The sequence below is a fragment of the Doryrhamphus excisus genome, linkage group LG3 (assembly GCF_037039965.1).
Source record: "Doryrhamphus excisus strain RoL-2023G ecotype Guam linkage group LG3, RoL_Dexc_Guam_v1.1, whole genome shotgun sequence".
Lineage (NCBI taxonomy): Eukaryota > Metazoa > Chordata > Actinopteri > Syngnathiformes > Syngnathidae > Doryrhamphus > Doryrhamphus excisus.
The window spans coordinates 6,843,514-6,870,231 of record NC_136359.1 but is presented as its reverse complement, the minus strand read 5'-3'; the positions used below and the strand labels follow the sequence as shown (position 1 = coordinate 6,870,231).

Here is a 26,718-nt window from a genome sequence, read left to right as displayed (position 1 = left end):
ATTTGTTAGGTTTCATCCCACGTGAGCATAATAATCACCAAACACAGGAAGCACCTGCTACGGGAGCCAGAACAAATATTAAGGAGAGTGCATTACCTTATTTCCGTAAGACTGGCTTGGTGGGTTCATCTGGTTGGAATATGCAAAGCAAGCAAACGCAGAGTGGTTCTCACGTTGGTGGCCACAGGCTGTGACTAGCTTTAATGCACTAATGATGCGGTGCGTACAGCATGGGACGGGTCATGCAAGCAGTGGATGGCGTTGCCTTGGTGACCTGACCTTCCAACTGGCTTGGTGGAAACCGAAACCCGAGACGGTGCAGCCCGAACAGACGCCATGCTGCATCCTCATTGCAGGGAGAAGGAAGATCCTTTTGGAGGCGTACTTTTACTCCATGATTGTTGCAGTTTCACATTCCATGCACATTTTTGGCCAGTGTAAACATAAAGTGGGCGGTTCCCCTCATGAAATGAAAAGTCGCCATGTGGGCCCGTGAGCGAACAAGATGGGCGCTGTCACCGGGGAGCTAATCTGCACTGTCAACAAAGTGCTGCTGACAAGAGGAAATCATTTACTGCTGCTGTTAAACACTTCACTGAGGGACGCGCCCCCCCCACGCTGAATCAAAAGGCGCGTGACCGCCGACGGCTTTTACTGACAACCATTAAGCGCATAACACAGCCGGGGTCTTCCGGTTGGGGGAGTTGAGTCACATGATGAGCGGTAAACTCTCCTATTATCTTTAATGAGGTCCCTTATCTTGAAAATACCAAAGCAGATAAGAGGCAGTTACCCATGAGGCCGACTCAAACCTCAGTGCAAGCGGTTGCAAACCACGGCAGGCGGTGGTCCAACCCCAAGATGCAAGGGTGGGGTGGGCCCCATCTTTTCCCCAGCTGGCCTTAGCAGAGTTTGTTATTAAAAAGGTTAGCGTTTGACTTGACAAGGGTCGTTATAACTTTGGTTTAATACAACTGAAATTTGAAACCATTGAACAGGCAGAGCTTCAGGCTTTAAAGATCTGCAGCAAAGTCTGGTTTTGTCGTTTTGCTGCAGGGAATGGTGGGCATGTACAGGGGCCGGGTTCCTGCCGGGTTCTAGAGGTGGCATCATGTCCATGAGGAAGGAGATCCAGAAAGGCCACAACTGGAAAGGCAAACGTTTATCATTCCCTCTCCTCTCCAAAGTGGAGCAAAAGAGCGACGTGACATATCTAACATAAATCTCAGGGGCAGTGCTGTCCAAATTGCAGCCCGGGGGTATGCAGCTATTTTATTATTGGCCCTTATTCTAAAAAAAAAAAAAAACTGTAATTGTACACAAATGAAGCCAAAATATTAGGAGAATAAATAGGGAATAAATAGCATACAGGCTGCACGGCTGTCGAGTGGTTAGCATGCCGACCTCACAGCATGCGTGGGTTTTCTCCGGGTACTCCGGTTTCCACCCACATTCCAAAAACATGCTAGGTTAATTGGCGACTCCAAATTGTCCATAGGTATGAATGTGAGTGTGAATGGTTGTTTGTCTATATGTGCCCTGTGATTGGCTGGCCAGTCCAGGGTGGACCCTGCCTCTCACCCGAAGACAGCTGGGATAGGCTCCAGCACCCCTGCGACCCTCGTGAGGATAAGCGGTAGAAAATTAATTAATGAATAAATAGCATACAGAAAAATATTACAAACTAAATATGTATTTGGGGGGATTTTTTAAGTGGTAATATGAGAAACATACAAATCATAGAATAAAGCTGCAATTTTTAGCAAAAAACGTGGATGGCTTGTGGGACTCCTGAAGCAGCAGAAGGCTTCGGCGGTGGTGGAGGCAAAAACTTGGGTGTGGGAGGAAGTCGGTGAGGCCATGGAGGACGAATCTGGACCAGTCTTCCAGAAGATGTGAGACAATCCTCAACTTTGGCAATGTTCAAATCCAAGCTGAAAACAACTGCCAGTATTTTACCTCCACTCGTCTTTTCTGTAAAGCAGAAAAAGCCTTGCCTTGCTCCAGTGTCTGGCAACCAGCTCCAGATCGCTTCAGAAATTAAAAAAAATGGTCGTTGGACCATGTGGCGTTTTCGGGAGCTTTTCTCCTCATCTTATTATTGGACCCTTTTGGAGGCTAAGGGGCCATCCATAATTTTCAACATTTTCACAAGAGTACAAAGAGTACTCTTTTGAGCAAACCCCAGGATTTTTAAACAAGGGAATACTTGTATACACACATGATTACTCAAGGAGCAGAAGAGTTGCCCCTGGTTTCCAAAAGCCTGAGGAGATAAAATCTTCTTAGAAATGATGGACACAACCCTTGAACTCAACTCAATGCGAAGTATGCAATAAAGACGCCACAACTGTTTTGAAAAGGCTTAACAATCACACCTATAGTCTAGTCAGTGTATCACAGGAAGTGAAAATCACATTGATTGTTACTGCACTGTCCACAAAGTCAAATTCACCACCACAGAGTCATTCAGAAAATGGCAATCACAGCCAGGTCCATGCCCAAATATAGAAAATAAACACAGAGCTGGCGAATAGATTCAGGATGGTCGGTTTAGTTTTGATCTTCTCCATTTTCGCAACAGCACTTCGGAACAAATCCGCCCTGCTCGATTCCTTCGATTTGGAACCTTTCCAAGCCGCCTGGCCAGCCGCTACAGCGTCCTTCCGCTTTCTTTCCGAACGCACAAAGCAGTAAACATTGATGTATTGTTCGTATGCATTGCTCGATGAGCGATGAATGGCAGTAGTTCTCTTTTTGATGAACGAAAATAGATAATCGAAATCACCGGGGTCGGCCATTGTCTGATTGTTGTGTTGGAATGCGAAGCACGCAGAGCTACGTGGAGTATCGCGTGGACTGGTATGCTCTCGCGCTAGCATACGACGACAGGGGACCAGTCTATTCGCGCTAAAATTTGACTGCGTCCCACGGTTCGAACATACAGACATCAACATTTTCGAGTTTTCAAAAAAGCGTACGTTGATGTCTTAACCCCCTCCCCCCCTCGTACGGTTTGTACGCTCGTGAAAATGTTGAAAATTATGGATGGCCCCTAACATGAATGGCTCTTCTGGTCCTGCACCTTTTGGCCAATCAGAAGCCAGGAAAAGGAAGCGCCAGTCTTGGTCGCTCATTATAATGCATCTGTTCAACAATATAGTCAAATATTTTGAGGACTTTTCCCCAACCTAAACATTTCTTCTTTGTTATCTTTACATCTCATAATATTACAACTTTCTTTTAATATTTATATTTTAGTCTTTAATATTTTACTTTCCCCTATTTTTTAAAAAGCATTTAACCCTGGAATAATTGTGTTTCAGTGAAAAAAAACAGTTTGCATGATGTGCAAAATAACAGCAGACACACAGTAAGTAAAGGTCAATGCAACATCACACAGCAAACATAAACACAACACCATAACCTGACCACCATAAGACAGCATACGTGAACACCATAAGCTGACGTCCACTCACCTCTATCAGGTCCAAAAAGTGTCAGAGTTACCCCAAAGTTACTCCTGAGTTTCCAAAGCATGACCTGCCCGGTGTACGGAAAACATCCCAGAGAGAAATGAGGGATTAACAACAAGGAGACGTCACCCAGCGCTGTCTCACACGGCCTGGCCGGAGCCAATCACAGCACAGCACAGCTACACACACACACACACACACACACACCGTAACCCGACAATAGCAGCCTGTGCAGGACACTGAAACACGAGCAGCATGGTGACTTGTGGGCCCAGGCTTTGGGGGTTCTCTCAGCCGTGAAGGGTGGCGTCCCTGGAAGGAGGCAATTCCGGCAGCTCGTCCCCACCTCCAGAACAATTGTGGGGAATTAGGGGGAGCATGACATGGCTAAATACTGCCAAGGGGGTGGTAGTAGTATCAGAAAATTCTGCCTTTACGAGCCAACTCTGCAAAGCAGCACATGAAAAGCCCTAAAAACCACCCAGGTTGTGGGTTGTTGGCTCAGCCTAGCCAGAGGCTTTCGTGCAAGATGCTTGCGATAAACAAGGTTAGCATGCTATACCTGCATGGGGTTGGTAGAAGGTTAAAAAAAAAAAAAAAAGCTAAATTCCGGCTGACGCCTTAAGTAATGCCACCACTTGACAGGCAAAGTCTGAGCACGCCTGCATAGCTGAGGGCTTTATCAAAACACGGATGTCTTCCTCTTCAAATCAGCAGCGGGGAAACTAAGAACGATGCTAATCCACATCAGTCAGGCTTTTGCTTGCATTATGCCAATCGCAAAAACGTGTTCTGTTTGACTCCTTGGCCTGTCCCCATAATCAATAAATCAATGAACTAAACGTGACAATGCTGCCAACAAACGACTACTGGTGATCCGAGAGAGCACATGACAACCAGGAGGCGGCGGCAGGAATGAAAAGAAAGGGATTAACATACCAGGAAACAAGACATCATTGTGAAAAACACTTTGTGCTGGATCCAGGGTTAATCTGCCCACACGGAAAAGAACCTTGCGCAAGCTAAAATCAACACAGCAGTTAATTTCAAGATGTACCAGTTTACGGCTGTTGGCCGTGTCCTGCCCGTCTATCGCAACAGAGATCTGCGGGGGGGGGCAAGACCAATTAATAAACAATAAAACAAACCTGAGTCACGAAAAGTCAACATGTGTATTGCAGTAGTTGACTTTACATTATGTTGTTCATATTTGGTGTCTATTCTATCTATTTATTCTCCACATTATTATTATTTATTATTACTTATCTTCTTTTGTGTCTGTTATTATATGGGAGCCAGGCAACGACATTTCGTTGGCAATTTCACTACTGTGTTTTTGTGCAATGACAATAAAGGGAGTCTATCTATCTATCTATGTTAGCATAACAAGCATAACCGAACATGGAAAGAGCCACCATAGTATTTGTACACAGCACATGTACTGTACTAGTACTAGTACACAAAAGACCAAACATTCAAAGTCAATCCCTTTCGGCCCAACCCCCCCCCCCACAAGTCACACCTTTAAACGGATTTGAAGGGGGTCTGCCAGAGCTTGGACCGCCACAACAATGACTTTCTAAGAAAATACCAAACAAGGTGGCGTCTGCCCAGCAACCGCCTCAGGCGATAGCAAGGCACTCAGGGAAGAGTCAATGAAGTTTGACTTTTCCATTTTGTGTAGTGTTGTGCTGGTCTGCTTTTCCGTGTTTACGCCTTGAGGGCTCCTTCTTCTTGTGCCGTTGCTCATTTAAAGGCCACCCATTACGCCCCCCCCCCCACTTCTCTGACCTATAAATGTAGTTGGAATGTTGGATTCTGGTGTTAAACCATGCTAACGTGAGCCCTGAAAGAAGTTTGGGATGGCTCTGAATGCAGAGTTCTTTCCAACAGCGGCTCACTATGACATCACAGTGAGCCGGACTTCCTTAAATGGGTGTCCTGCTGCAGGTTACAGGTTTTACGCCTGCCCTCCCTGGTGGAAAGGCAAGCCTTGTTTACCAATCCCAACCGTGACTGGACTGAACCGTCCTGCTTGTAATGTGTCCAAAGTGCTACCCCGGGCCGTTTTGTATTGGCCTGCGGTACATTCTAAAAATAGCATTTTACAAGAACTGCAAAACATTTCAAAATCAGCAGTGATTTTACAAGAATAGTCAAAATATTAGGAGAAAAACCTTGGAACCTAATGAGTAAAAGTAGTCATTTTACAAGAATAACATTGTAATATTAGGAGAAAGTTCAAATGTTAAAGAAAAAAAGAAATTATTCTATTAAAGTCGTAATATGAGAGATGAAACAATAACTTTTTGGAAAATTAAGTTGTGGAAAAAGTTCTACAAGAACTTATGAGATTAAGATTAAATCATCTGAAAATTTAAGAAACTCATTGGAAAAATAGGAATTTTAAGAGGATAAAGTCAAAATAGTGAGGAAAAAGTCATATTCTAATGAGAAAAAGTCGCAACTACAACGTGACAAAAAAAAGGACAATTTTCAACATTTTCCATGCTGCTTATCCTCATTAGGGTCGGGGGGGTATGCTGGAGCCTATCCCAGTCGTATACCCCGGACTGGTCGCCAGCCAATTGCAGGGCACGTATAGACAAAGATTGGCCAATTAAGCTAACATACATATGCATACATAACTTCTTTGCATATCTACATTGTGTTGCCTTACAAAGCCAGCCTTGCATACTTTCACTTTTCAATATTTTGGCCCTCATTGGAAAACGTTTGGTCATGTCATGCATCCAAGGAAGTAATCCTTCTAGCGCACCCCTTCATAGTAAAAACAAGCCAGATGCGGATTTGCCCAACCAAAGCAAACTGAACAAAACCCTTGGTGCAAACGAGGCTATGGTAGATCTGATCCACTAATTACAGGCCAGTCCCGGAGGTCTGGAATAACCTCCCTCCCGCAAACTTTCTGCTGGGTTGCAAGTCTCTGACAGCATTCTTCCGCCGAGTAAAAATGTACAAATTCCACACTTCCCGGTTCAACTCAGCCCACACTGTAATATTCTTAGCGTGCAAAGTATGCGCAGATGTTCGCCCCAGCTAAAATTACAAAGCGAGCACGCCACTGCGAAATAAAAACAGCAAAACGTGTCCATCCAGCTGCAAGGGAAGAAAGAGGAGATGTGGACGTGCACTACATTTAGGAAGATCACTGGGGTGGCAGTACTGATCACAGGGAAAGGCTGGTGGTGGGTTTGGGGGGGGTCCAGGCTGAGCTTTAATCATGAGGACAGTGGGGTCGTCTCATGATGGTGATAACTAAGGCCCCGGAGGTTGAGTGACTGGCCTGATGTAGCCTGCTAAAAGCCGAATGTATGGAGCGAAGCCTGACCCGCTTAGCTGATGGCGGGGGGAAACCGGCACATTGCACCGCTTTCACACCGAGCTGAATCAGGGCAGAGCTTGTGGTGACATGACACCGAAGTGAACAAGCACGCCGCATCACACCCACAAATTCACTTCTCAACATTCCATCAATTCCTACATCGCGGAAATTCATTTATCGCAGTCGGGTCTGGAACCAATTAGTATTCCAACCTACCCGTCCATCATAAAGCTAGAGATCTATTAACAGCCTTTACTAAAGGAAGCCATCCATCAATGGATTGCAGTGGACGTAGCTCTGCCTTCTTTACCACAGCAGTTTATCCACATTATTTTGTACGCCCACAATAAATAAAAACGCACACCTAAAAAAAAAAAAAAAAAAAGGTTGAACAAATTCTTTGTGGTATGGTTGCGATGGAGGTGAGGCTTCACTGGAAAGAAAGATGGCAACGTCACAACATCACTCACAGGAATTTAATGAAAGCGGCATCACAATGCTCCCCTGACATTTCAGAGCTTGAAAAATAAATACATGAGCGACCCATTCTTTCTGACTCCAAAGGGGAAGGACCCAAGCTCTTCAACGACACAATAGGGACCACCGGCCCCACGACTCTGGTCCTAAAACCCTCAAGTCCCCCCAGCACGGCTTTTAGTGAACTTTTCAACCGCCTACTTAAAGCTTAAAGTGAAAGGAAAATAGGTAGTGGCGTGTCCAAGCGTTAAAAGAAGACAATAGTAGGGTTTGGATTCCAGAACCGGCCAAAGGCAGCTCCACTTACTCCCAATTTAACCTTCCAAAATCAGTGGTTCCCACCAAGACGGTTTCTGTCAGACCTCATGGTCACCTACACTCAAAAAAAGCAACATGGGTGTCTGCTTTATCAACAAAGATGTAACTTGTAGTTTCTGCTATATTTATTCATGTTTAGTGATTAGACATTTTTCAATCATGTAGTTTTAACATGAAGAAAAATCCATAAAACTACTTGATCGCTTTATGTCAGCACAACCTAATGGGTTCAGATTGGAATCCCATTTGCAATACCTCTCCAGAGCAGAAGGTAGCAGTAACACGTGGCAGGCCCTATTCATCAGCTGAGGTAGCTTCCGGTGGAGAGGCGCCATAGCAGAGAGTTGGGGAGCTAGCCTATACTGCCTCACGACAATCTTCTTGCATCCATCAAAAGTTAAACCATCCCTGGTGGAGAAAGATCTCAACTGGTAAGTTCATTTTCCCTTTTCATTCTGTGATCTTTCTTTCGTTGTTTTATGTAATTTAGATAATTATGACTGCTAGTTTTTTCGTTGTTACCTTTTAGCTAAAACTAAATTGCGGCCCATTGTTAATCGTGAGGAAAAGCGGTAGAAAATGAATGAATTAATTAATGTTAAACACCACATAGACAACACATACTAGACGAGCTAAAGTAAGTTTATTGGTAGGTGGGAAAATGAGCTATTGTAAGACAATGTGCTGTTCACATGCCTGTAAAAATTAACTTGTCAATTACAGATAAGGTTAAAAATGGCTGAAGCTAAAGTGGTCATGTTAGGCTGAAGTGCACGTTCACGGAGATGATCATTTTGTCCTCCCAATTGTATGTGCAGGTGTATGATAAAATAGTAGTTTATGGACGTACTTATTGACATTATTTCACATAAATCACAAGTTTCTTGATAGAGCAGCAAGCCAGATTATACATTCATATTTTACAGAATGAAGACAATCCCAACTCCTTGTAAGGTTTTTTCATCCCCAAAAATGTGTAATCAAATATTAATGTTAATTTGTGTGGGTGTATGAATGGTGTGTTCCAAATATTTTATGGCGGTGTTTCTTGAGGCAGTCATTTGTATAATCCCAATTATTGCAACAAATATGAAATATTTTTCAAAGCAGTAAAGCTCATTTTTCAAGTACTGTAATTTAACATTTATATTTAATTTTTTACAGAACAGCATTATTTTTTATTTGAGAAATATGTCAACTGTGAAGAAAAATTCATAACTAATAAAAAACGCATGATTATGTATTATTTCAGCTTTTTATTAACCATTGACATGTGTTGCTTTGATTGTTAGTCACTAAACTAAGCAGCTGACCTGTCCCTCTCACTCTTGTCTCAAATTATTCCAGGAACTTGATCCTATGAAGATGTCCTGTGTCACAAACTAAAAGGGTCTTCTGTTCAAGTTCACCTCCATCTGCCATCCACCTCCAAGGGACTGGTTCTTCAGCTTCATCAAACCAAAGAGTTACTGTAAAGAGGGCGTGTCATCAGCCAGTCTCAGGTTCATGACAGAGTACTTTAAGTTCATACATTTAGTGGCAATCAAGTCAAGATATGCTTTTTTGTCTGTCTTTGTTTGCCTGTTTTGAAGAATACAGTCATTTTACAAATCAAGTCTGTTTTGTGGTCTTTTTAAGAGTTTATTTTCCTTTTAAAAAGTTGTGTCTCAGTTTAAAGGAAAATAAGTCAGCTTCTACTCTAGTAAATATGTTAAAACAACCCATCCAAATTAAGTTGAATTTAAACATTGTAATGGTGACACCAATACTTAACAGACATGTTCACTCAACATATTTGCAATTAGTTGGTTCAACAAAATTGTAATTGGGTGGAAATTCTTTCCATAATTTTATTACGTTCACCCAACAAATTAGACTCGGGGCAGTCTTTGGATGGGAACAACGTCTAACAACATCACCGTGGAACGTTCTGGATAGTTCATTTCAACTTTAATCCAAGATGCCAGTCCAACAAATTTAGGATTCAGCACATTAAGATTACCAGAAGCAGCAAGAACATATTTTCCAGAATCTGCTATCATCATTTGAGTTGACTTTTGCTTTCACTAAAATCACCTTTTGGTTCAAAGGTAATGTGGAGTAAAACTGCTTAATTGTATCATTAATGTTCCACCACACACCACATTGTGGAACCACACCAGTGGACACATTTACATTTCATTTGGTGGAGTTGTTTGCTGATTTAAATGTAAAAAAATTATTGAAGTGTGTACATTGATTATTCATTACACCCCCCACCCCACACACACACACTTTTGAAATAAAACACATTTGTCATTCTGTCATAATACAACACACCACACTTTGACAGCACCTTCCATGCTGACCTGATTTGAATGCAGCTCAAAGTTCAACCCGCAGAACACGCATGGCCGACAGGTGTCACGGAAAGCACGTAAACGCAACACCATAATGACTTTAAATGAGTAATCCGGCACCACTTCATGGGATTGTCTCGTCTGCTCGCTGCAGGGGGGTGGGGGGGGGGGGGCAAAGAACCCGACCTGACAACAACTGCGATAATTATTCTTTTGTTAAAAAGAAAAACAATAACTTCAATGTACCTAAATTAACGGACGTTCGTCGGGAGATGGTGCAAAGCTTACCCGGCGCAAGGTGCCTGCGTGTGGGACTTGAATGAAAATCGGTGAATCCTCCTCACGCTCCGGTCGGCGAAGTGGCTTTGACTGCGGGATCCAGCAAGGGGTGTTCTTAATCCACTTTCGAGGTCCAAAAAGCCCAGGCAGGTCGGGTTTTGGTCAAGCAATAGAACTCCTCTTTGTACTAGTCCGCCTGAGCTACAACTTGTGGAGCGTCGCACATGCGCAATGGATGTCGAACGATTAGCGAGCTTGGCCCGCCCCTATGCTATCCCAGAGGTCATACATAGCAGCATAGGTGTAGCATACCTGTTGTTAAAATGAACGCTTTTACTCAAATTCTATCATCTAACCACTTTTATCTTTCTGATAGTATATTAATGAAAGTAAGTACAGCAAGAAACAGGCGTCTTCAATGGGAGTCCTTGCTAGGAGTAGCTAAACTAGTGTCAACTTTTGACTAACTTAAATTAATTAACTTAAATTGAGCACCAACAGTTTAAGATACATTTAACAACAGGTAACGTGAAGCATTTTGATAACTATCCAACCTTACAAGGCAGTGGGGTTTAAATGAGCTAAACTTCAACAGGATAAACTTCAACTTCCGCCCAATTGGCCTTCGATGATTAATTGGGTTTCTCCTCCGCCACACAATGTAGTTCCATTGCTTCGACCCAATTTGAAGTATAGGCGCATTAATATAACATGTACTGTTTTCTTTCATTTTCTGTTTTTGAACAAATGAACAATGAAGATAAGTACTGCTGCCTCTCAGAACAACATTCACACTTTTAACCACGGGGAAAATTAATTTACTTTGTGGTCTTCGTTTAAATCGAAGCGTTGTTTAAATGCCCGCTGTTTCCATCTTGTGGTTGTTTGTTGCAATTGCACCTAATTTTGTAGTCCATTTGTAGTTTTTAGACTGTGACAGGAAGTAGCTGTTGTTATCAAATGATTAAATATCTATAAATGTTGTTTTGGCCTTTCATGGTGATACATATAACATTTTAGATACTACTTGATACACACATCACAATACAGTTATCAATGGAGTGTATGTTTATTATTGTGAGTGCATATTAGTATGTACTATGTACTGTGTACAAGTCTTGTAAAGTAGCAAAGTAGGTAAACGCTTCTGCTAGCACTACTATTTTTAAACTAATATCATCGGAAACTTATTCAATGGTATGCAACTGGACCGAATCATTCTGCACTCTTCTCTAAGAGCATTGTCAGCGTGTTTAACAGTTGGACGGGCCAAAAGCACAGCATCGTTATCAAGTTTGTTTATTGCACAAGAGAGTCTTGTGAAAAGAGTCAATTCAGACGCCTTTTGTCATGGTCACACTCTTAGCTTTATCGCTCTATGGAGAAAAGTTGCTCCAAAAGTGGAGCCGGCGTGTGCTCGCGTCGGCCGCGGGGCCACACCTTCTCCTCCCCGGCGCTTCTGGATTGGCTCTTGGCTGCCTTCACTCCCTCGGCCGAGTTCCGCGTCTCGGCTCATTATTTAAATCCCGCAGCACTTCCTCCTTGGAGATCGAACCCGAGACCGCCGACACCATGTCCGAGCAAGGGGCCTTCGACACCAACGTGATCACCGTGACCCGCTTCGTCATGGAGGAGGGCAGGAAGGCCAAAGGAACCGGAGAACTGAGCCGGCTGCTCAATGCGCTGTGCACGGCCGTCAAAGCCATCTCCAGCGCGGTCCGCAAAGCCGGCATCGCCCACCTGTAAGTACCGGGGCGGTTGGGGGGCCAAGGGGTTTTAAAGTCGTTTTTTCAAGAAGTTTGACTATTCCCATCCCGAACATCCACGTTGGCACAGACCAAGCAGGAGAGTCTGGTTTAGCGCACCAATCAGGAAGCGCATACCTGAAAGGCCACGCCCCTCCAGCCCAGCCACCAGGCTCCTCATTAATAGAATCTCTTATTGCAGAGTTACACGTTATTGTTACTAAAACTGTCCCAGAAAGTTAGGACAGTCAAGTTGAAACCTTGCGAATACTAAGACAAAAAGTTGGAGTGTATAGACTAAAATGGAGAAAAAAGTTGACAGTAGTTAAGATTCAGATAATATAGAATTATGCAAGAAGTAAGCTGGCATATGATGAGGCAATAAATCGCAACATGAAAAAATGTTGTAATGTTTTATGTATTATGGCTAAAAAATTGTAGTACAAAGCCAAAGCTGTGAAGAGAATAGAATTAGAATAATCAGTGTCATCATTAGGCCTATTTTAGGGGGGTTGAAGGCCCCCTAAAATGTTCCTAAGTCCCCCTAAATAATTTGATATTTTTTATAGATTTTTTATTTATTTATTTTTTTACAAAAAAAACAATCATATAGTAAGGCCTCCTTAAAATGTTCTTAAGCCCCCCCAAATAATTTTATATTTTTTATTGATTTTTTTTTTATCTCTGACAAAATTGATATAATAGGGCAAAACCAGGCAAATAAGCAAGCCAATAAGCAGGCTAATACTAGCCTACTACTACTAGTACTAATAATCAGAAGAACAATAATGATGATAGTAAGAGGCTAATAGGCTAATGGCTAATTAATAATATAATAATGATAATAAATAATAAATAAATAATAAAAAATAATAATGGACTGCATTTGCAGTGTAGATTGTGTACTTGTGTAAATGTAATGGTGGCCTAAAACAATTGAGTATCTCTACTAAATCTGTCCAAAAGTGGGAAAGTTATATCCCGGTTCTTGTTCCTTATTTGTTTTTTATTTTTTTGAATGTCTACTACATTCATTCATATCCTGTGCATCTCCAGAGGGCTAACCCCCCCCCTCCTCAGAACCTATAGTGACGCCTCTGAGGATAATAAAGTCGTAATGTATTATGAGAGAAAAACTCTAAGATTACTAAAAAGATTTAAAAAAATAAGTTAATCTAAAAGGCTTGGGCGGGACTAATATGTTGTAATATGATGAAAATGAAAGTCGGCACGTGAAAAAATGCCAAGATCACACAAGCGTAAACTTGTATTATGAGAAAAAAGCTCTACTATAACATAAATTACATAAAAGGCAGATGAAGTCAGATAAAGTCAACAAAGATATAATGTCGGGATGTCCGATATTTTTTCCGATATTCTTTTTTGCCAAAAACAGATATGGCGATATTGTCCAACTCTCAATTTCCGATACCAATATCAGCCGCTACCGATACTGCAACGTGACGTTTCTCCTGTGGTGGAATGAACACGTACTATGTCTTGTATGTTTTATGTGTTTTCATGATCGGGAAAAAAAATCCAATACCGATATGAACTGATATCATTTTCATGCTGATATTTATTGGTATTGATAATTGACAATTATCGGACATCCCGAGAAAGTAGACTTTATTTTATAGATGAAGTCACAACAGTCGGGGAGAATAAAGACTAAATGAAGATATTTGGACAGTATTCAAAGGCACTTCCTGGCGGCTAGTAAACATATCAGATAGCCGCGTCAATCAAAAGTCAAGTTTTGCTAACGCTTGCATCGTGTACCTGCATCCTTATCTGTATTTGTCATCGCCGCCCACGCCAGCTACGGTATCGCGGGCAGTACCAACGTGACGGGCGACCAGGTGAAGAAGTTGGACATCCTGTCCAACGACCTGGTCATCAACATGATCAAGGCGTCTTTCACTTCCTGCGTGCTGGTGTCGGAGGAGAACGACAAAGCCATCATTGTGGATCCTGAGACCAGGGTAAAAAAACATCTTTTGCTGTATTCACTTCCTGGACCTGACCCCCAGTGCCCCTCCTTTTTAGGGCAAGTACATTGTGTGTTTCGACCCTCTGGATGGTTCCTCCAACATTGACTGTCTGGTCTCCATCGGAACCATTTTCGCCATCTACAGGAAGGTACGGCAATCTTTCCCCAACGTCCTAAAAGGTGAAAAGTCATGTCCACCATCTTTGTCTTCCAGGCCACGGACGACGAGCCGTGCGAGAAGGATGCCCTGCAGCCCGGTCGAAACCTGGTGGCGGCGGGCTACGCCCTCTACGGGAGCGCCACCATGATGGTGCTCTCCACCGGCCAGGGGGTCAACTGCTTCATGCTGGACCCGGTCAGTACACTTGTGGTCGCCAACTGGCCACAACATTAGGTACAGAAAAGGCCGTGTCATTTCAAGCAAAGAATTCCGAATCCATTTCATATATAGTGTGCACACACATTCACATCATTGGTGCAGCACGCAAATGACAATAACGACAATAATGACACGCAAATCCAAATACATTTTGAGGAAATTCACTGTGGATGGAGCTCTACAGTAGATCCATTTTCTATACTCACATAGGTCATTACATTAGGTGTGGATCCAGATCTGCTAGCGGACCTGTTTCTGATCTGCAACAACTCAAATCGTTTCCAAAAGATTTGGTTTTGATTTGAAATTTGGTGTAAAACAATACAATCTTGTCACTTTTGACGAAAAGGTCTGATTCTGATCCAGATCTGGATTACATAATATTTATTCATGACTGACATAACTCTGAACTGATTTGGTGTGGATTCAGATCCTTTTTACAACATGGACACAACACAGATTTGGATCGATTCTGATGTGGATCCAGATCCACTTGTAAATCTGTTTTTGCAACATCTAAAATTGTTTGTATAACCTGAGAATAATTTCACTTTTGATAACGATCCTTGTGTTGTTCCACATCCATCATCTGTAATATGGAATGGGTATTTGTTGCATACTCAGTAGTTGCAAGATGACTAAATCTGGTGTCGATCCAGATCCTTTTGTAATGTGGATATACATCAAATTATTATCTACAAATTCAGATTAAATCTGTTGTGGTTGCAGATCATTTTTACACCATGGACATAAGTGAAACTGTTGTGAAGGGTTTGGGATCAAATCTGGTGTAGAACCCGATCTACTTCAGATGATTTTGATAATGAGCCTGCTTTGGGTGAAATTGGGTGTGGATTGTTTTCCAGTTGGGGAAAAAAGTGAACAGATTTTGATCAAATCTGGTGTAAAACTAGACCTAGATAATTGTGCTATACCTCCAATAGTTAGGAACTTTTTTTTATATGGCCATAACTCAAAAAGCTGTGAACAGATTTGAATCAAATCTGGTGTAAAACTAGACCTAGATACTTGTGCTATACCTTCAATAGTTAGGAACTTTTTTTATATGGCCATAACTCAAAAAGCTGTGAACAGATTTGAATCAAATCTGGTGTAGAACCATGATTGAGATGATTTTGTTAATAACTTCATAACTTGTGAACATATTTTGATTAATTTGGTGTGGATACAGATCTGGATCCTTTTTCTGATATGAACATACAGTAACTGAAACAGCTGTGAACCGTTTTGGATCGAGTTTGTTCTAGAATCTGTTCATGACTATCTCCAATGATCATGAAGCGATTTAGGCCAAATTTGGTTTGGATACAGATATGGATCATTTTCCCTGATATGCACACAAGTCAAACCATTGTGAATTTGGATCAAATCTGCTGTAGAACTAGATCTACATGATTTTGATAACATCGCCAACACATTTGGATCAAATTTGGTGTGGATACAGATCTGGATAATTTTTCTGATATGAACATACAGTAACTGAAACAGCTGTGAACCGTTTTGGATCGAGTTTGTTGTAGAACCAGATCTGTTCATGACTATCTCCAATAGTCATGAACAGATTTAGACCAAATTTGGTGTGGATACATATCTGGAAAATTTTTTCCAGATATGGACATAACTCAATAAGTTGGAAACGGATTTGGATCAAATTTGCTCATAGTAATGAATCGTTGGGGTAAAATTTGGTGTATCACAAAGAATGTGATTATGATGATTTTTGTTCTATAACATGAACAAACGTGATTTGGATGGAGATCATATTTGTATCTTGGACATCCTTGACAAAAGTCAGAATGTCCTTAAAAACCAGTGTGAAACCAGTTGGAGACCAATGTAGTCACATCTTTGTGCTCATCAGGCCATCGGAGAATTCATCCTGGTGGACCGCGACGTGAAGATGAAAAAGCGAGGCCAGATCTACAGCCTGAATGAAGGCTATGCCAAATACTTTGAGCCGGCCGTCACCGAGTATTTGCAGAAGAAGAAGTTCCCTCAGGTAATGTTGACATACTTGCTGACGAAAGAAGCAGGAAGCACACTGTTGAAATTCTTGAGTGAATAAAAACAACTTTGGACTTTAGGACGGCAGCGAGCCCTACGGCGCCCGCTACATCGGCTCCATGGTGGCCGACGTCCATCGGACGCTGATGTACGGCGGAATCTTTTTATACCCTGGCAATGCCAAGAGCCCCCAGGGGAAGGTGAGGTTCTCACGATGAAGGGTTAGAAATCGAAGATCTTGGTTGCAACATCTTCCATTGCTTCGGGCAAATGTCCTCGACATGGCGGTGTGACGTCACATTCCAAGCACCGACTTCCTCTTCCTCACAGCTGCGTCTGCTCTACGAGGGAAACCCCATGGCCTTCATCATCGAGCAGGCAGGGGGCGCCGCCTCCACGGGCTTCGAGAACATCCTGGACATCCAGCCGTACAGCATCCACCAGCGGGCCCCTGTGGCCATGGGCTCCTCGGACGACGTGGCGGATTACGTGGCTATCTGCCGCAAGCACGCTAAGTGAGAAGTCGGCGCGGGAGAGCTTTCCAACTCCAAAAGTATTTGATTGCGACACTCCTGTTGCTCTCTGAAGGACTTTATGAAGAAAATATGTCCCACCGTGATGCACTGGAAACATGAAGACGTCCCCCACACGACCCGAAGTCAAAAACGCAATAAATCTCACAGGTTGACGTACGTTGTGTTCTGTGTCGTCCTTTTGCCGTCGCAAAGCATCACCGTTTATGTTAATATTGCTGTGCTGTACTGTACTGAGTAGTTGGGGCTTTAGGAATAATTTGGAGTACATGAGAAAGTGGAAAGGAACACAACACCGCAGCAACAGAAGCAATGTTGTAAAAGCGGTAACCACTGAACACACAGAGAACAGTGAATTGAGTGAGACAGCGCCCTCTGCTGGATTCATGGCGACTGCTGTCTGTTTCCTCTACAGAAGCGCCATCAAACGGTAGGGATTCTTTTAAAAAGGCGACATCGCCCACTAGTGGCCTGGCGAGCATATGCCAGCCTCTTGTTGCTGCAGGTCTAGCCATGGACCGCTCCAAGAGGCAAACTTCCTGTTGTGCTGGGTGGGTTTGTTCATGTAAGCCCCATCGGCTGACACCTGACACCAAGACACACGTGTGCACAGCCCCCCCACAAATAGAAGCCACACGCACTTCCCTTCTTCCCTCCACCGAGCCAGCACCCTAACCCAAGGCCAACCTCCGCCATGACGGACCAGTCTGCCTTCCACACCGATGTGTGGACCTTGACCCGTTTCGTCATGGAGACGGGTCGCCAGGCGAAGGGGGCCACCGGCGAGCTGACCCAGCTCATCAACGCCATGCTGACCGCCATCAAAGCCATCTCCTCCGCCGTGCGCAAGGCCGGCCTGGCCCACTTGTGAGTACCGGAGCCCACGCAAAGGTCAGAGTTCAGCAGGAGGACATTATGCTCAGAGATCAGGTGATTCCCCCCTCCCCCTTCTTATTCAGTGGGGGGGGGGTAAGATTGTATTGTGTTTAGAATCATGACCCTCTGATACTGTCAACATCGCAATCTGGAAGCCATTCACAAAATTTAAACTTCACGTTCACCTACGTCACGTGTCAGATTGTTCAAACATGACATGAGGAGACACGAGAAGACACGAGAAGACACGAGAATACACGAGAAGACACGAGAAGACACGAGAAGACACGAGAAGACACAAGAAGACACAAGAAGACACAAGAAGACACAAGAAGACACAAGAAGACATGAGAAGACAGCCAGTTAAAAAAATACTATATAGATTGACGTTACATTAGAATTAAAAAAATTAAATTATGAATAATAATGAATTTAAAAAAATCCATGTATGTATATGAATTATTTTTTTATGTATTGATTATTCATTAATGTTTGTATTTTACTTATACTTACTTATTACTTACTTACTTATACTTTACTTATTACTTGTAACTAATTAAAACAAATTAGATTTGAAATTAGATTTTTTAAACCTAAAATAGCAACACCCCATTTTCCCGATTATGGATATATTTGATTTAGTGTATATCAATATTCCCGATTATGGATATACTTTATTTAGTGTATATCAATATTCCAGATTATGGATATATTTGATTTAGTGTATATCAATATTCCCGATTATGGATATATTTGATTTAGTGTATATCAATATTCCCGATTATGGATATACTTTATTTAGTGTATATCAATATTCCAGATTATGGATATATTTGATTTAGTGTATATCAATATTCCCGATTATGGATATATTTGATTTAGTGTATATCAATATTCCCGATTATGGATATATTGTATTTAGTGTATATCAACATTCCCAATTATGGATGTATTGTATTTGGTGTATATCAACATTCCCAATTATGGATGTATTGTATTTAGTGTATATCAATATTCCTGATTATGGATATATTGTATTTAGTGTATATCAATATTCCTGATTATGGATATATTGTATTGCATCCCAACACGATGGCTCCCTCGCCGCAGACAGGGCATGGCGGGCTGCGTCAACGTGACGGGGGACGACGTGAAGAAGCTGGACGTGCTGTCCAACGACCTGGTGGTCAACATGCTGCGGGCCTCCTACGGCACCTGCTGCATGGTCTCTGAGGAGAACAAGGAGCTGATCATCACGCCTAAAGACAAGCGGGTGAGAGGACGCCGCCATCAGCACATCGTGGGTGTGTGCGTACACCGACCGCCATTACAAGACATGATGATTATTCCGCTGTCTTCCAGGGAAAGTACGTGGTGTGCTTTGACCCCCTGGATGGATCCAGCAACATCGACTGTTTGGCCTCCATTGGAACCATATTTGCTATCTACAAGCGGGTCAGTGCTACACATACACATCGGCTGTGGCAGGGATACTCAACTTGTGGCCCGTGGGCCAAATCTGGTCCTCGAATGATATGAAGGATCTCCGAGTGGTGTTTTGCTGGTGTTCCTTAAAAACAGCAGAGTGATCCTGTCACGTAGAGCAGGGGTCTCAAACTCAATTTACCTGGGGGCCACTGGAGCTAGGGTCTGGGCAAGGCTGGGCCGCATCAGGTTTTCCAAAACAAAAAACTACGCATTTATTAAAAACAGAGAGAGCTAGCGACCTAAACGGTAGCCTTCAAGTTATTTCCTTTAAACTTAAATAGCCAAAAACTTACCACTTCCACACGGATAGGGAGGATAACTATTAACAGTTATTTAACCTTTAACATGAACATTAATCAAACGTAATAATTATTTCTGGGTACATGATACCATACAGCATCCATATCAAACTTGCGCGGGCCGCACTAACATTAAACTTTCATATCAAGGCGGGGGCCTCAAACTAGTGTCCTGCGGGCCACATTTGGCCCGCGGGCCACGTGTTTGAGACCCCTGACGTAGAGGATCTTTGAGTGGTGCTTTTGCTGGTGTTCCTTAAAAACAGCAGAGCGATCCTGTCACATAGAGGATCTACGACCAGCATTTCTGCAGCAGATTCCTAAAACCAGGAGAATATGCGGTAACGTAGGGGATCTTTGATGGGCGTTTTTGCCGGTGGTTCTTAAAAACAGCAGCGCCCCCGTCACATAGAGGATGGTTAATTTGCATTTTTGCCGCAGAGTGTAGTGTTACAGAGGATCTTTGATTGGCATTTTTTTAGCAGATGCTTAAAAACAGCAATGCTCCTTAAAGAGGATGTTTTTTCCACTCCATTCCTAAAAACAGTGAAGCACCGCAGTCAGAGGATGTATTTGATGGTCGACTCCTGTCATTCAACGGAAGTAAACCTGATGCTTTTTAATTAGATTCAGTTCATGACTGTCGTAGAAAGAGTTGTAAAACATGGGAGATCCTTGCATATATGCAAAAAGAAAAAGAAAAAGCAGGTCTCATCGTTAAAACAGAAGGTTAACATGTAGTAGCGCCTTAGAGCCACTAGGGGTAGCCCTTGTATCGCTAGTAAAATGCAGCCTTGTCCCGTAATGGTTTGCAACTCTTCTGGAAACAATTACTGAGGTGGGTTAGAACTTTTAGTGGCCTTGCTTGTCGGGCAAATATTCAGGGAAACATGCATTCCTCCTTTTGGAGCCCAAGAAAGAACAGAAAGATGTCAAAAGTTGGAATACGGCCAATAATATGAAAGAGTTAAGAGTTGTTGTTGGCGCTCTTAGGTGTCAGAGGGCGAGCCCACGGACGAGGACGCCCTGCAGCCGGGTGACAACATTGTGTGTGCCGGCTACGCCCTCTATGGCAGCGCCTCCCTAGTGGCCCTCAGCACCGGGGACGGCCTCAACTTCTTCATGCTGGACCCGGTGAGTCCAGAATCAAGATGCCTTCTTGTTGCAATTTTAGGGTTGAATTGTACACTCATACTGGTAATGGTTTGGAGTGCATGAGAAAGTGGAAAAGAAAATCTTCTCCAAATTGCTGCAACAGAACCAATGTTGGAATAGCGGAGTTAATAACCCTGCTGGATTCAAGCGTAACGCTCCATATCGCTTCAGCGGAGATGGCAGATTATCACCTTGTTTGAATGATGGTATGATGGAGAGAGTTACCCTTGGAGACACGGCCACCAACCAGTCTGGGAAAACAACCAGAAGGAAGGGATGGATCACGGGCCACGATCAAGGGCCACGATCAGGGGCCAAGTTCAGGGGCCAAGATCACATGCTACGATCAGGGGCCAAGATCAGGGGCCAAGATTGGGGGCCAAGATCGGGGGCCAAGATCAGGGGCCAAGATCAGGGGCCACGATCAGAGGCCAAGATCAGAGGCCAAAATCAGGGCCACGATCAGGGCCGCAATCAGGGGCCATGATCAGGGGCCACGATCAGAGGCCAAGATCGGGGGCCAAGATCGGGGGCCAAGATCAGAGGCCAAGATTAGGGGCCAAGATCAGGGGCCAAGATCAGGGGCCAAGATCAGGGGCCAAGATCAGGGCCAAGATCAGGGGCCACGATCAGAGGCCAAGATCAGGGTCACGATCAGGGGCCAAGATCTGGCCAAGATCTGGCCAAATCAAGAATCAAGCAACATTTTAAAGCGCATGCAGAGGTAGATGAAGATGTTGGATACGATACAGGAGTGAATAAAAAACCGGCACCTGAGCTTGCTAGCTTTAGCGGATACGCTAAAACATTTGAACAATGCTTCTCCCCCAGGCCATCGGAGAGTTCATCCTGACCGAGAGGAACGTCAGGATCAAACCCAGAGGAAAGATCTACAGTGTGAACGAAGGCTACGCCAAGTACTTCCACGCCTCCGTCAACGACTACATCCGGCACAAGAAGCACCCTGAGGTGAGCACACCTGTCCGGACGCCATCTTAGGGCCGGGTGGGGGAGGACCCAAATCTGGGGGCCAAAAAAATATGTGGGCCAAATAATAGCAAGCACTGCAATAAGACAACCTTTACCAGACGTTTACACTACTCAAACATGTGACTGACTGGCAGACAGTCGGGCCGGGGGGGTGGGAGGGAGTGTCGAGTTCCACTGGACGATGGGTCCGCTGCCAAAGAAACATCCTCTTCCTCAGACAGCACACTCAGCACTCTTGGCCGTCCGCTCGGCAGCACGCTTGGCCGTGCGTGACGCGTCGTCACCGTTGGCTTGGCCGTGCATGATGCAGCATGTGACCCGGTCACATGATCAGCCTGATGAAATACTGTCAGTGAGACGCTTTGGTAGCATATTTTCAGCATCATGCCTAAGTGGGTTCGAACGACACATTAAACTGCCTTTCAATGCAGAGCAGGGATGGCGGAATGCATAGAGCAGTATATTTCTAATGCATAGAACAGTATATTTCTAATGCATAGAACAGTATATTTCTAATGCATAGAACAGTATATTTCTAATGCATAGAACAGTATATTTCTAATGCATAGAACAGTATATTTCTAATGCATAGAACAGTATATTTCTAATGCATAGAGCAGTATATTTCTAATGCATAGAACAGTATATTTCTAATGCATAGAACAGTATATTTCTAATGCATAGAGCAGTATATTTCTAATGCATAGAACAGTATATTTCTAATGCATAGAACAGTATATTTCTAATGCATAGAACAGTATATTTCTAATGCATAGTGCAGTATATTTCTAATGCATAGAACAGTATATTTCTAATGCATAGAACAGTATATTTCTAATGCATAGAGCAGTATATTTCTAATGCATAGAACAGTATATTTCTAATGCATAGAACAGTATATTTCTAATGCATAGAACAGTATATTTCTAATGCATAGTGCAGTATATTTCTAATGCATAGAACAGTATATTTCTAATGCATAGAACAGTATATTTCTAATGCATAGAACAGTATATTTCTAATGCATAGAACAGTATATTTCTAATGCATAGTGCAGTATATTTCTAATGCATAGAACAGTATATTTCTAATGCATAGAACAGTATATTTCTAATGCATAGAGCAGTATATTTCTAATGCATAGAACAGTATATTTCTAATGCATAGAACAGTATATTTCTAATGCATAGAACAGTATATTTCTAATGCATAGTGCAGTATATTTCTAATGCATAGAACAGTATATTTCTAATGCATAGAACAGTATATTTCTAATGCATAGAACAGTATATTTCTAATGCATAGAACAGTATATTTCTAATGCATAGTGCAGTATATTTCTAATGCATAGAACAGTATATTTCCAACTGAGAGCACAGCGGCTCCTTACTTCAATTTGTGGGAGCGGAACATTTAGGGGCGCACACCAAAATGGACTAGCAAATTCAATGCAATTCACCAACATACTCGCTTTGCAAAAATACATTTGACTATTTGGCAAATGACCAAATGATATTAAGTGTGACCCTAGTCAGGATAAGCAGCATAGAAAATGTGAGAAAAAACTTGGTATATTACGAAAACAAAGTTGAAAATTTTTGATAATTAAGTTGTCAATTTATGAGAAAAAAACTTGGGATATTACGAAAATAAAGTTGAACATTTTCGAGAATTAAGTCGTAAATTCATGAGAAAAAACTTGGGACATTACGAGAATAAAGTCGTAATATTGAAAGAATTAGGTTGTACATTTATGAGAATGGTTGTAAATTTACGAGAAAAAATATAAACATGCCAATAAAGTCGTAATTTACAAGAAAAACTTGGCTATCACAACAATAAAGTTGTACATTTACGAGAATAAAGCCATAAATGTATGACAAAAAATGTATGTTTTGAAAATATTGTTCATTTATACATTCTTCCATATTTGATGAAATATGTTGTTATTTTGTCACCGTCTGTTAAAGTCTGCTTAGCAACAAGAGCAGGATAAAGAATCCAAAGTCATAAAGTCATAAAATGCTTGCGAGAGCATTTCTCTTTCCTTCTTTCCTTCTTCCCTTTGTTTCTCTGCATGAATGCGTTTGCTTTTTTCCCCTTGGATGTGTTGCACAATGCGTGTGTTTCAGGAACTCTAGCACATGTTCAGCCTTCCCGTATGACGCCTGCGACGTGACTCAGCGAGCACATGACTACGTCACCTTGACACGCAGTTCTTATTATTATAATTATAAGTATTATTTAGACATTGGACATTTCTACGAGAAGAATAACCATGCAGCCTTCTTTCACCGTCTCTTCACAACCCAGAAAATACAAACAAATAAAGTTTTGGAGTTCTTTTCCCGAGGGTGGGGGTTGTTTACCAGCTCCTGATGGCGACCTTTGACCAGTGTGTTGTTGGAAATGTTTTTTTTTCCTCAGCAGCTTTGCAGCCTTAACACGAGCAGCTTCTGGTTTTGATGTCAAGTCAATGAAGCCAATTTGCCTCACAAATGCTTCCAAATGCATTCTAATGAGCTCTTATCACGACACCTCATTGTTGTCCATAGCAGGCATGGACGAAGATGCCTACCCGACCCATCTGAGGCGATCTAGTACAACAGATTATCAAGGTCACACAGAGGAAAAAAAACTATTCGATTTTGAAAATAAAGTCGAGAAAAAAAGTTGTGACTTTACAGGAAAAAATTTGAAAAAAAGATGACTTTTTTCTTGTACATTTATGACTCTTTTCTTGTAGATTCACTTTTTTCTAAAAAAAAAAAAGTTCAACTTCTTATTTTATGAATTGACACATTTTTCCTTGTGAATTATTAATTTATTACAGAAAAGGTTTTTTTCCTCCCAAATTTCAGACTTTTTTCTCATAAATTTCCGACTTTATTCTCATAAATTATGACTTTTTTTCAACGTAAATTCACAACTCTTTCCCCCCACAATTCCACAATTCCCAATTACAATTTTTCATTTTGTTATATTAATAATACACATTTAAATTTTTGTGCACCATAATTTTTTTTTGTTTTTCATGATATATTTGTACTATGTGTATCATCATATGTATTATTTCAGAGGATATTACTTTCATTCATTCATTAATTTTCTACAGTTTATCCTCTCAAGGGTCGCCAGGGTGCTGGAGCCTATCCCAGCTGTCTTGGGGCGAGAGGCGGGGTCCACCCTGGACTGGTGGCCAGCCAATCACAGGGCACATAGTATAGACAAACAACCATTCACACACAATGTTGCCATGTTTTGTAATATCTTGTGACTTCCTGCAGGATGGCAGCTCCCCGTATGGCGCCCGCTATGTGGGCTCCATGGTGTCCGACGTCCACCGCACCATCACCTACGGCGGTATCTTCATGTACCCGGCCAATGAGAAGAACCCGGAAGGAAAGGTAAGAAGGCCCTTTTGCTGCTGTTAGCCTAGCATTAATGCTCGCTGTGTCACGAGATCTCGAGACTAAAATGGGACACAATTTCTTGTTCAGAAAAATGAACTCGATAAACTCGATAAAGCACCTCAGCGCATTTGATCCATAAACAAAGTGAGCCCTCTGCACAGTGATACAGTCTCTTTGTCTCGGCGGGTGGAGGCGGGGTCGTTAGCATACACACAAAGTGCAGAAGACTGCAACGTTGTCATATTTAAATGATTGCACTGTACAGTACTGTCATATTTTTTCAGTGTACTTAAAAGTAATGTTCAAATCCTCTCTCGGCCCGGTAGACAACCGTCTCCTCTGGTGTTGAGTGTCCCGTGACAGCGCTAATAAATGCTAATGCTTATTTCTGATGCTTATTTTTGATTACCACGGATTACATTTTAGAGGATCGGCAGTGACACATCACGGCCCGCATACAGGAAAAGGCGTGACCAGAAGAAGAAGTGAAACTGGGGAACTTAAAGACAGTCATCACACAATCAGAAATTGCGACCTACTTTCAAACGTTTGCACTTTTCAGCCTCTAAAATGACAGTTTGGATCCACTGTCACTCTCAAAAGGCGTGTAAAAACACGCTGCAGTACGCATGCCAGGCCACTAGTTGGCGATGTGACTTGAAACCCTACAGTATGTTCTCCTCTCGTCTCTCTCCTGGCTAGCTGCGGCTGCTGTACGAGTGCAACCCCATCGCATTCCTGGTGGAGCAGGCGGGAGGCCTCGCCACCACGGGCACGCAGAGGGTACTGGATGTGCGGCCGCAGGCCCTCCATCAGCGGGTGCCCTTCGTGGTTGGCTCCCCGGACGACGTCAACGAGTACTTGTCCTTCGTCAGGAAGTACCAGTAACGCTGCACTCTTGGAATGACATTTTGCCCAATTCATTTTCTGGCAACTTTATTCACACAGCAAGTAGTGACAATGACAATGCAGTAAAAACTACATTTCATATGCCTTCTGCTGCAGTTCTCCAGAAAGAGGAAGTCAGTTAGCGAGGGTGCTTTCACGCTAACCATACGCAACTCCAGTGATTAAAAATACGTAAACTGTGACTTACCGAACGCGTCATCAGTTTGCATGTAGGTGGCTTTCATGTCTTCATTCATCTTGTCATCGTGTGAATGCCTCTTTAAGTGTACTTTAGCTTGCTATCTTGTCCGTTTCATTAAGAGGTACCACTCAAGCGCTACGTATTTTGCTGTCTTATCTACGACTACTCCTCTTCCTGTTTACATTTTTGCGCACACTTCTGACCAATTCGAGAAGCGACAATTGTCACGTAGCTTGTTTTGACGCATTGAGGTGCGCTTGGAATATTTAACAATGGTGATTTCTGACCTTAAATTGGGATATGTCGTTTTTTTTTTTTAAATATACTTTGTACTGAAATAGTGTTTTAATCAGTCTCCTTTGGGGGCAGGGTTTTTAAGGGAAAGCTAAGACTCTTAAGAATGTTAAATTCATAAAGCAACACGATCAATAACCTCCATGATTATAAAACTTTTCTTAAAGTTATTTCAAAATTAAAAGCAAACATCCAAAACAAGA

General features: G+C 42.5%; 3 protein-coding genes across 6 annotated transcripts in view; 2 read left to right on the top strand and 1 right to left on the bottom strand.

The window, feature by feature from the left end:
* Positions 1 to 10,622, bottom strand: part of kank1a (KN motif and ankyrin repeat domains 1a) — a 33,146-nt gene extending 22,524 nt beyond the window's left edge. The window contains exon 1 of one of the 4 annotated variants that reach the window (XM_058071859.2): positions 10,245 to 10,622. Coding sequence is in view for 1 of the 4 variants with exons in the window: in XM_058071857.2 (XP_057927840.2) it covers positions 3,480 to 3,540 (61 nt within the window). In the remaining 3 variants the exon portion in view is untranslated. Of the gene's footprint in view, positions 1 to 96; positions 468 to 3,479; positions 4,111 to 10,244 lie in introns of those variants that run through there. The other 3 variants (XM_058071857.2, XM_058071860.2, XM_058071861.2) reach the window with 3 other exon arrangements.
* Positions 10,623 to 11,735: 1,113 nt separating this feature from the next.
* Positions 11,736 to 17,065, top strand: fbp1a (fructose-1,6-bisphosphatase 1a). Its single transcript, XM_058071903.2, has 7 exons — positions 11,736 to 11,977; positions 13,803 to 13,965; positions 14,030 to 14,122; positions 14,188 to 14,328; positions 16,235 to 16,372; positions 16,458 to 16,577; positions 16,708 to 17,065. The coding sequence occupies exons 1-7, from the start codon at positions 11,808 to 11,810 to the stop codon at positions 16,894 to 16,896; spliced, it is 1,014 nt and encodes a 337-aa protein (XP_057927886.2). The 5' UTR covers positions 11,736 to 11,807; the 3' UTR covers positions 16,897 to 17,065.
* Positions 17,066 to 17,548: 483 nt separating this feature from the next.
* fbp2 (fructose-1,6-bisphosphatase 2) lies at positions 17,549 to 26,699 on the top strand. The gene is made up of 7 exons (XM_058071908.2): positions 17,549 to 17,777; positions 18,897 to 19,059; positions 19,149 to 19,241; positions 20,567 to 20,707; positions 21,560 to 21,697; positions 25,006 to 25,125; positions 25,834 to 26,699. Exons 1-7 carry the CDS (start codon positions 17,605 to 17,607, stop codon positions 26,017 to 26,019), a joined length of 1,014 nt encoding a protein of 337 aa, XP_057927891.2. The 5' UTR covers positions 17,549 to 17,604; the 3' UTR covers positions 26,020 to 26,699.
* Positions 26,700 to 26,718: the final 19 nt, after the last annotated feature.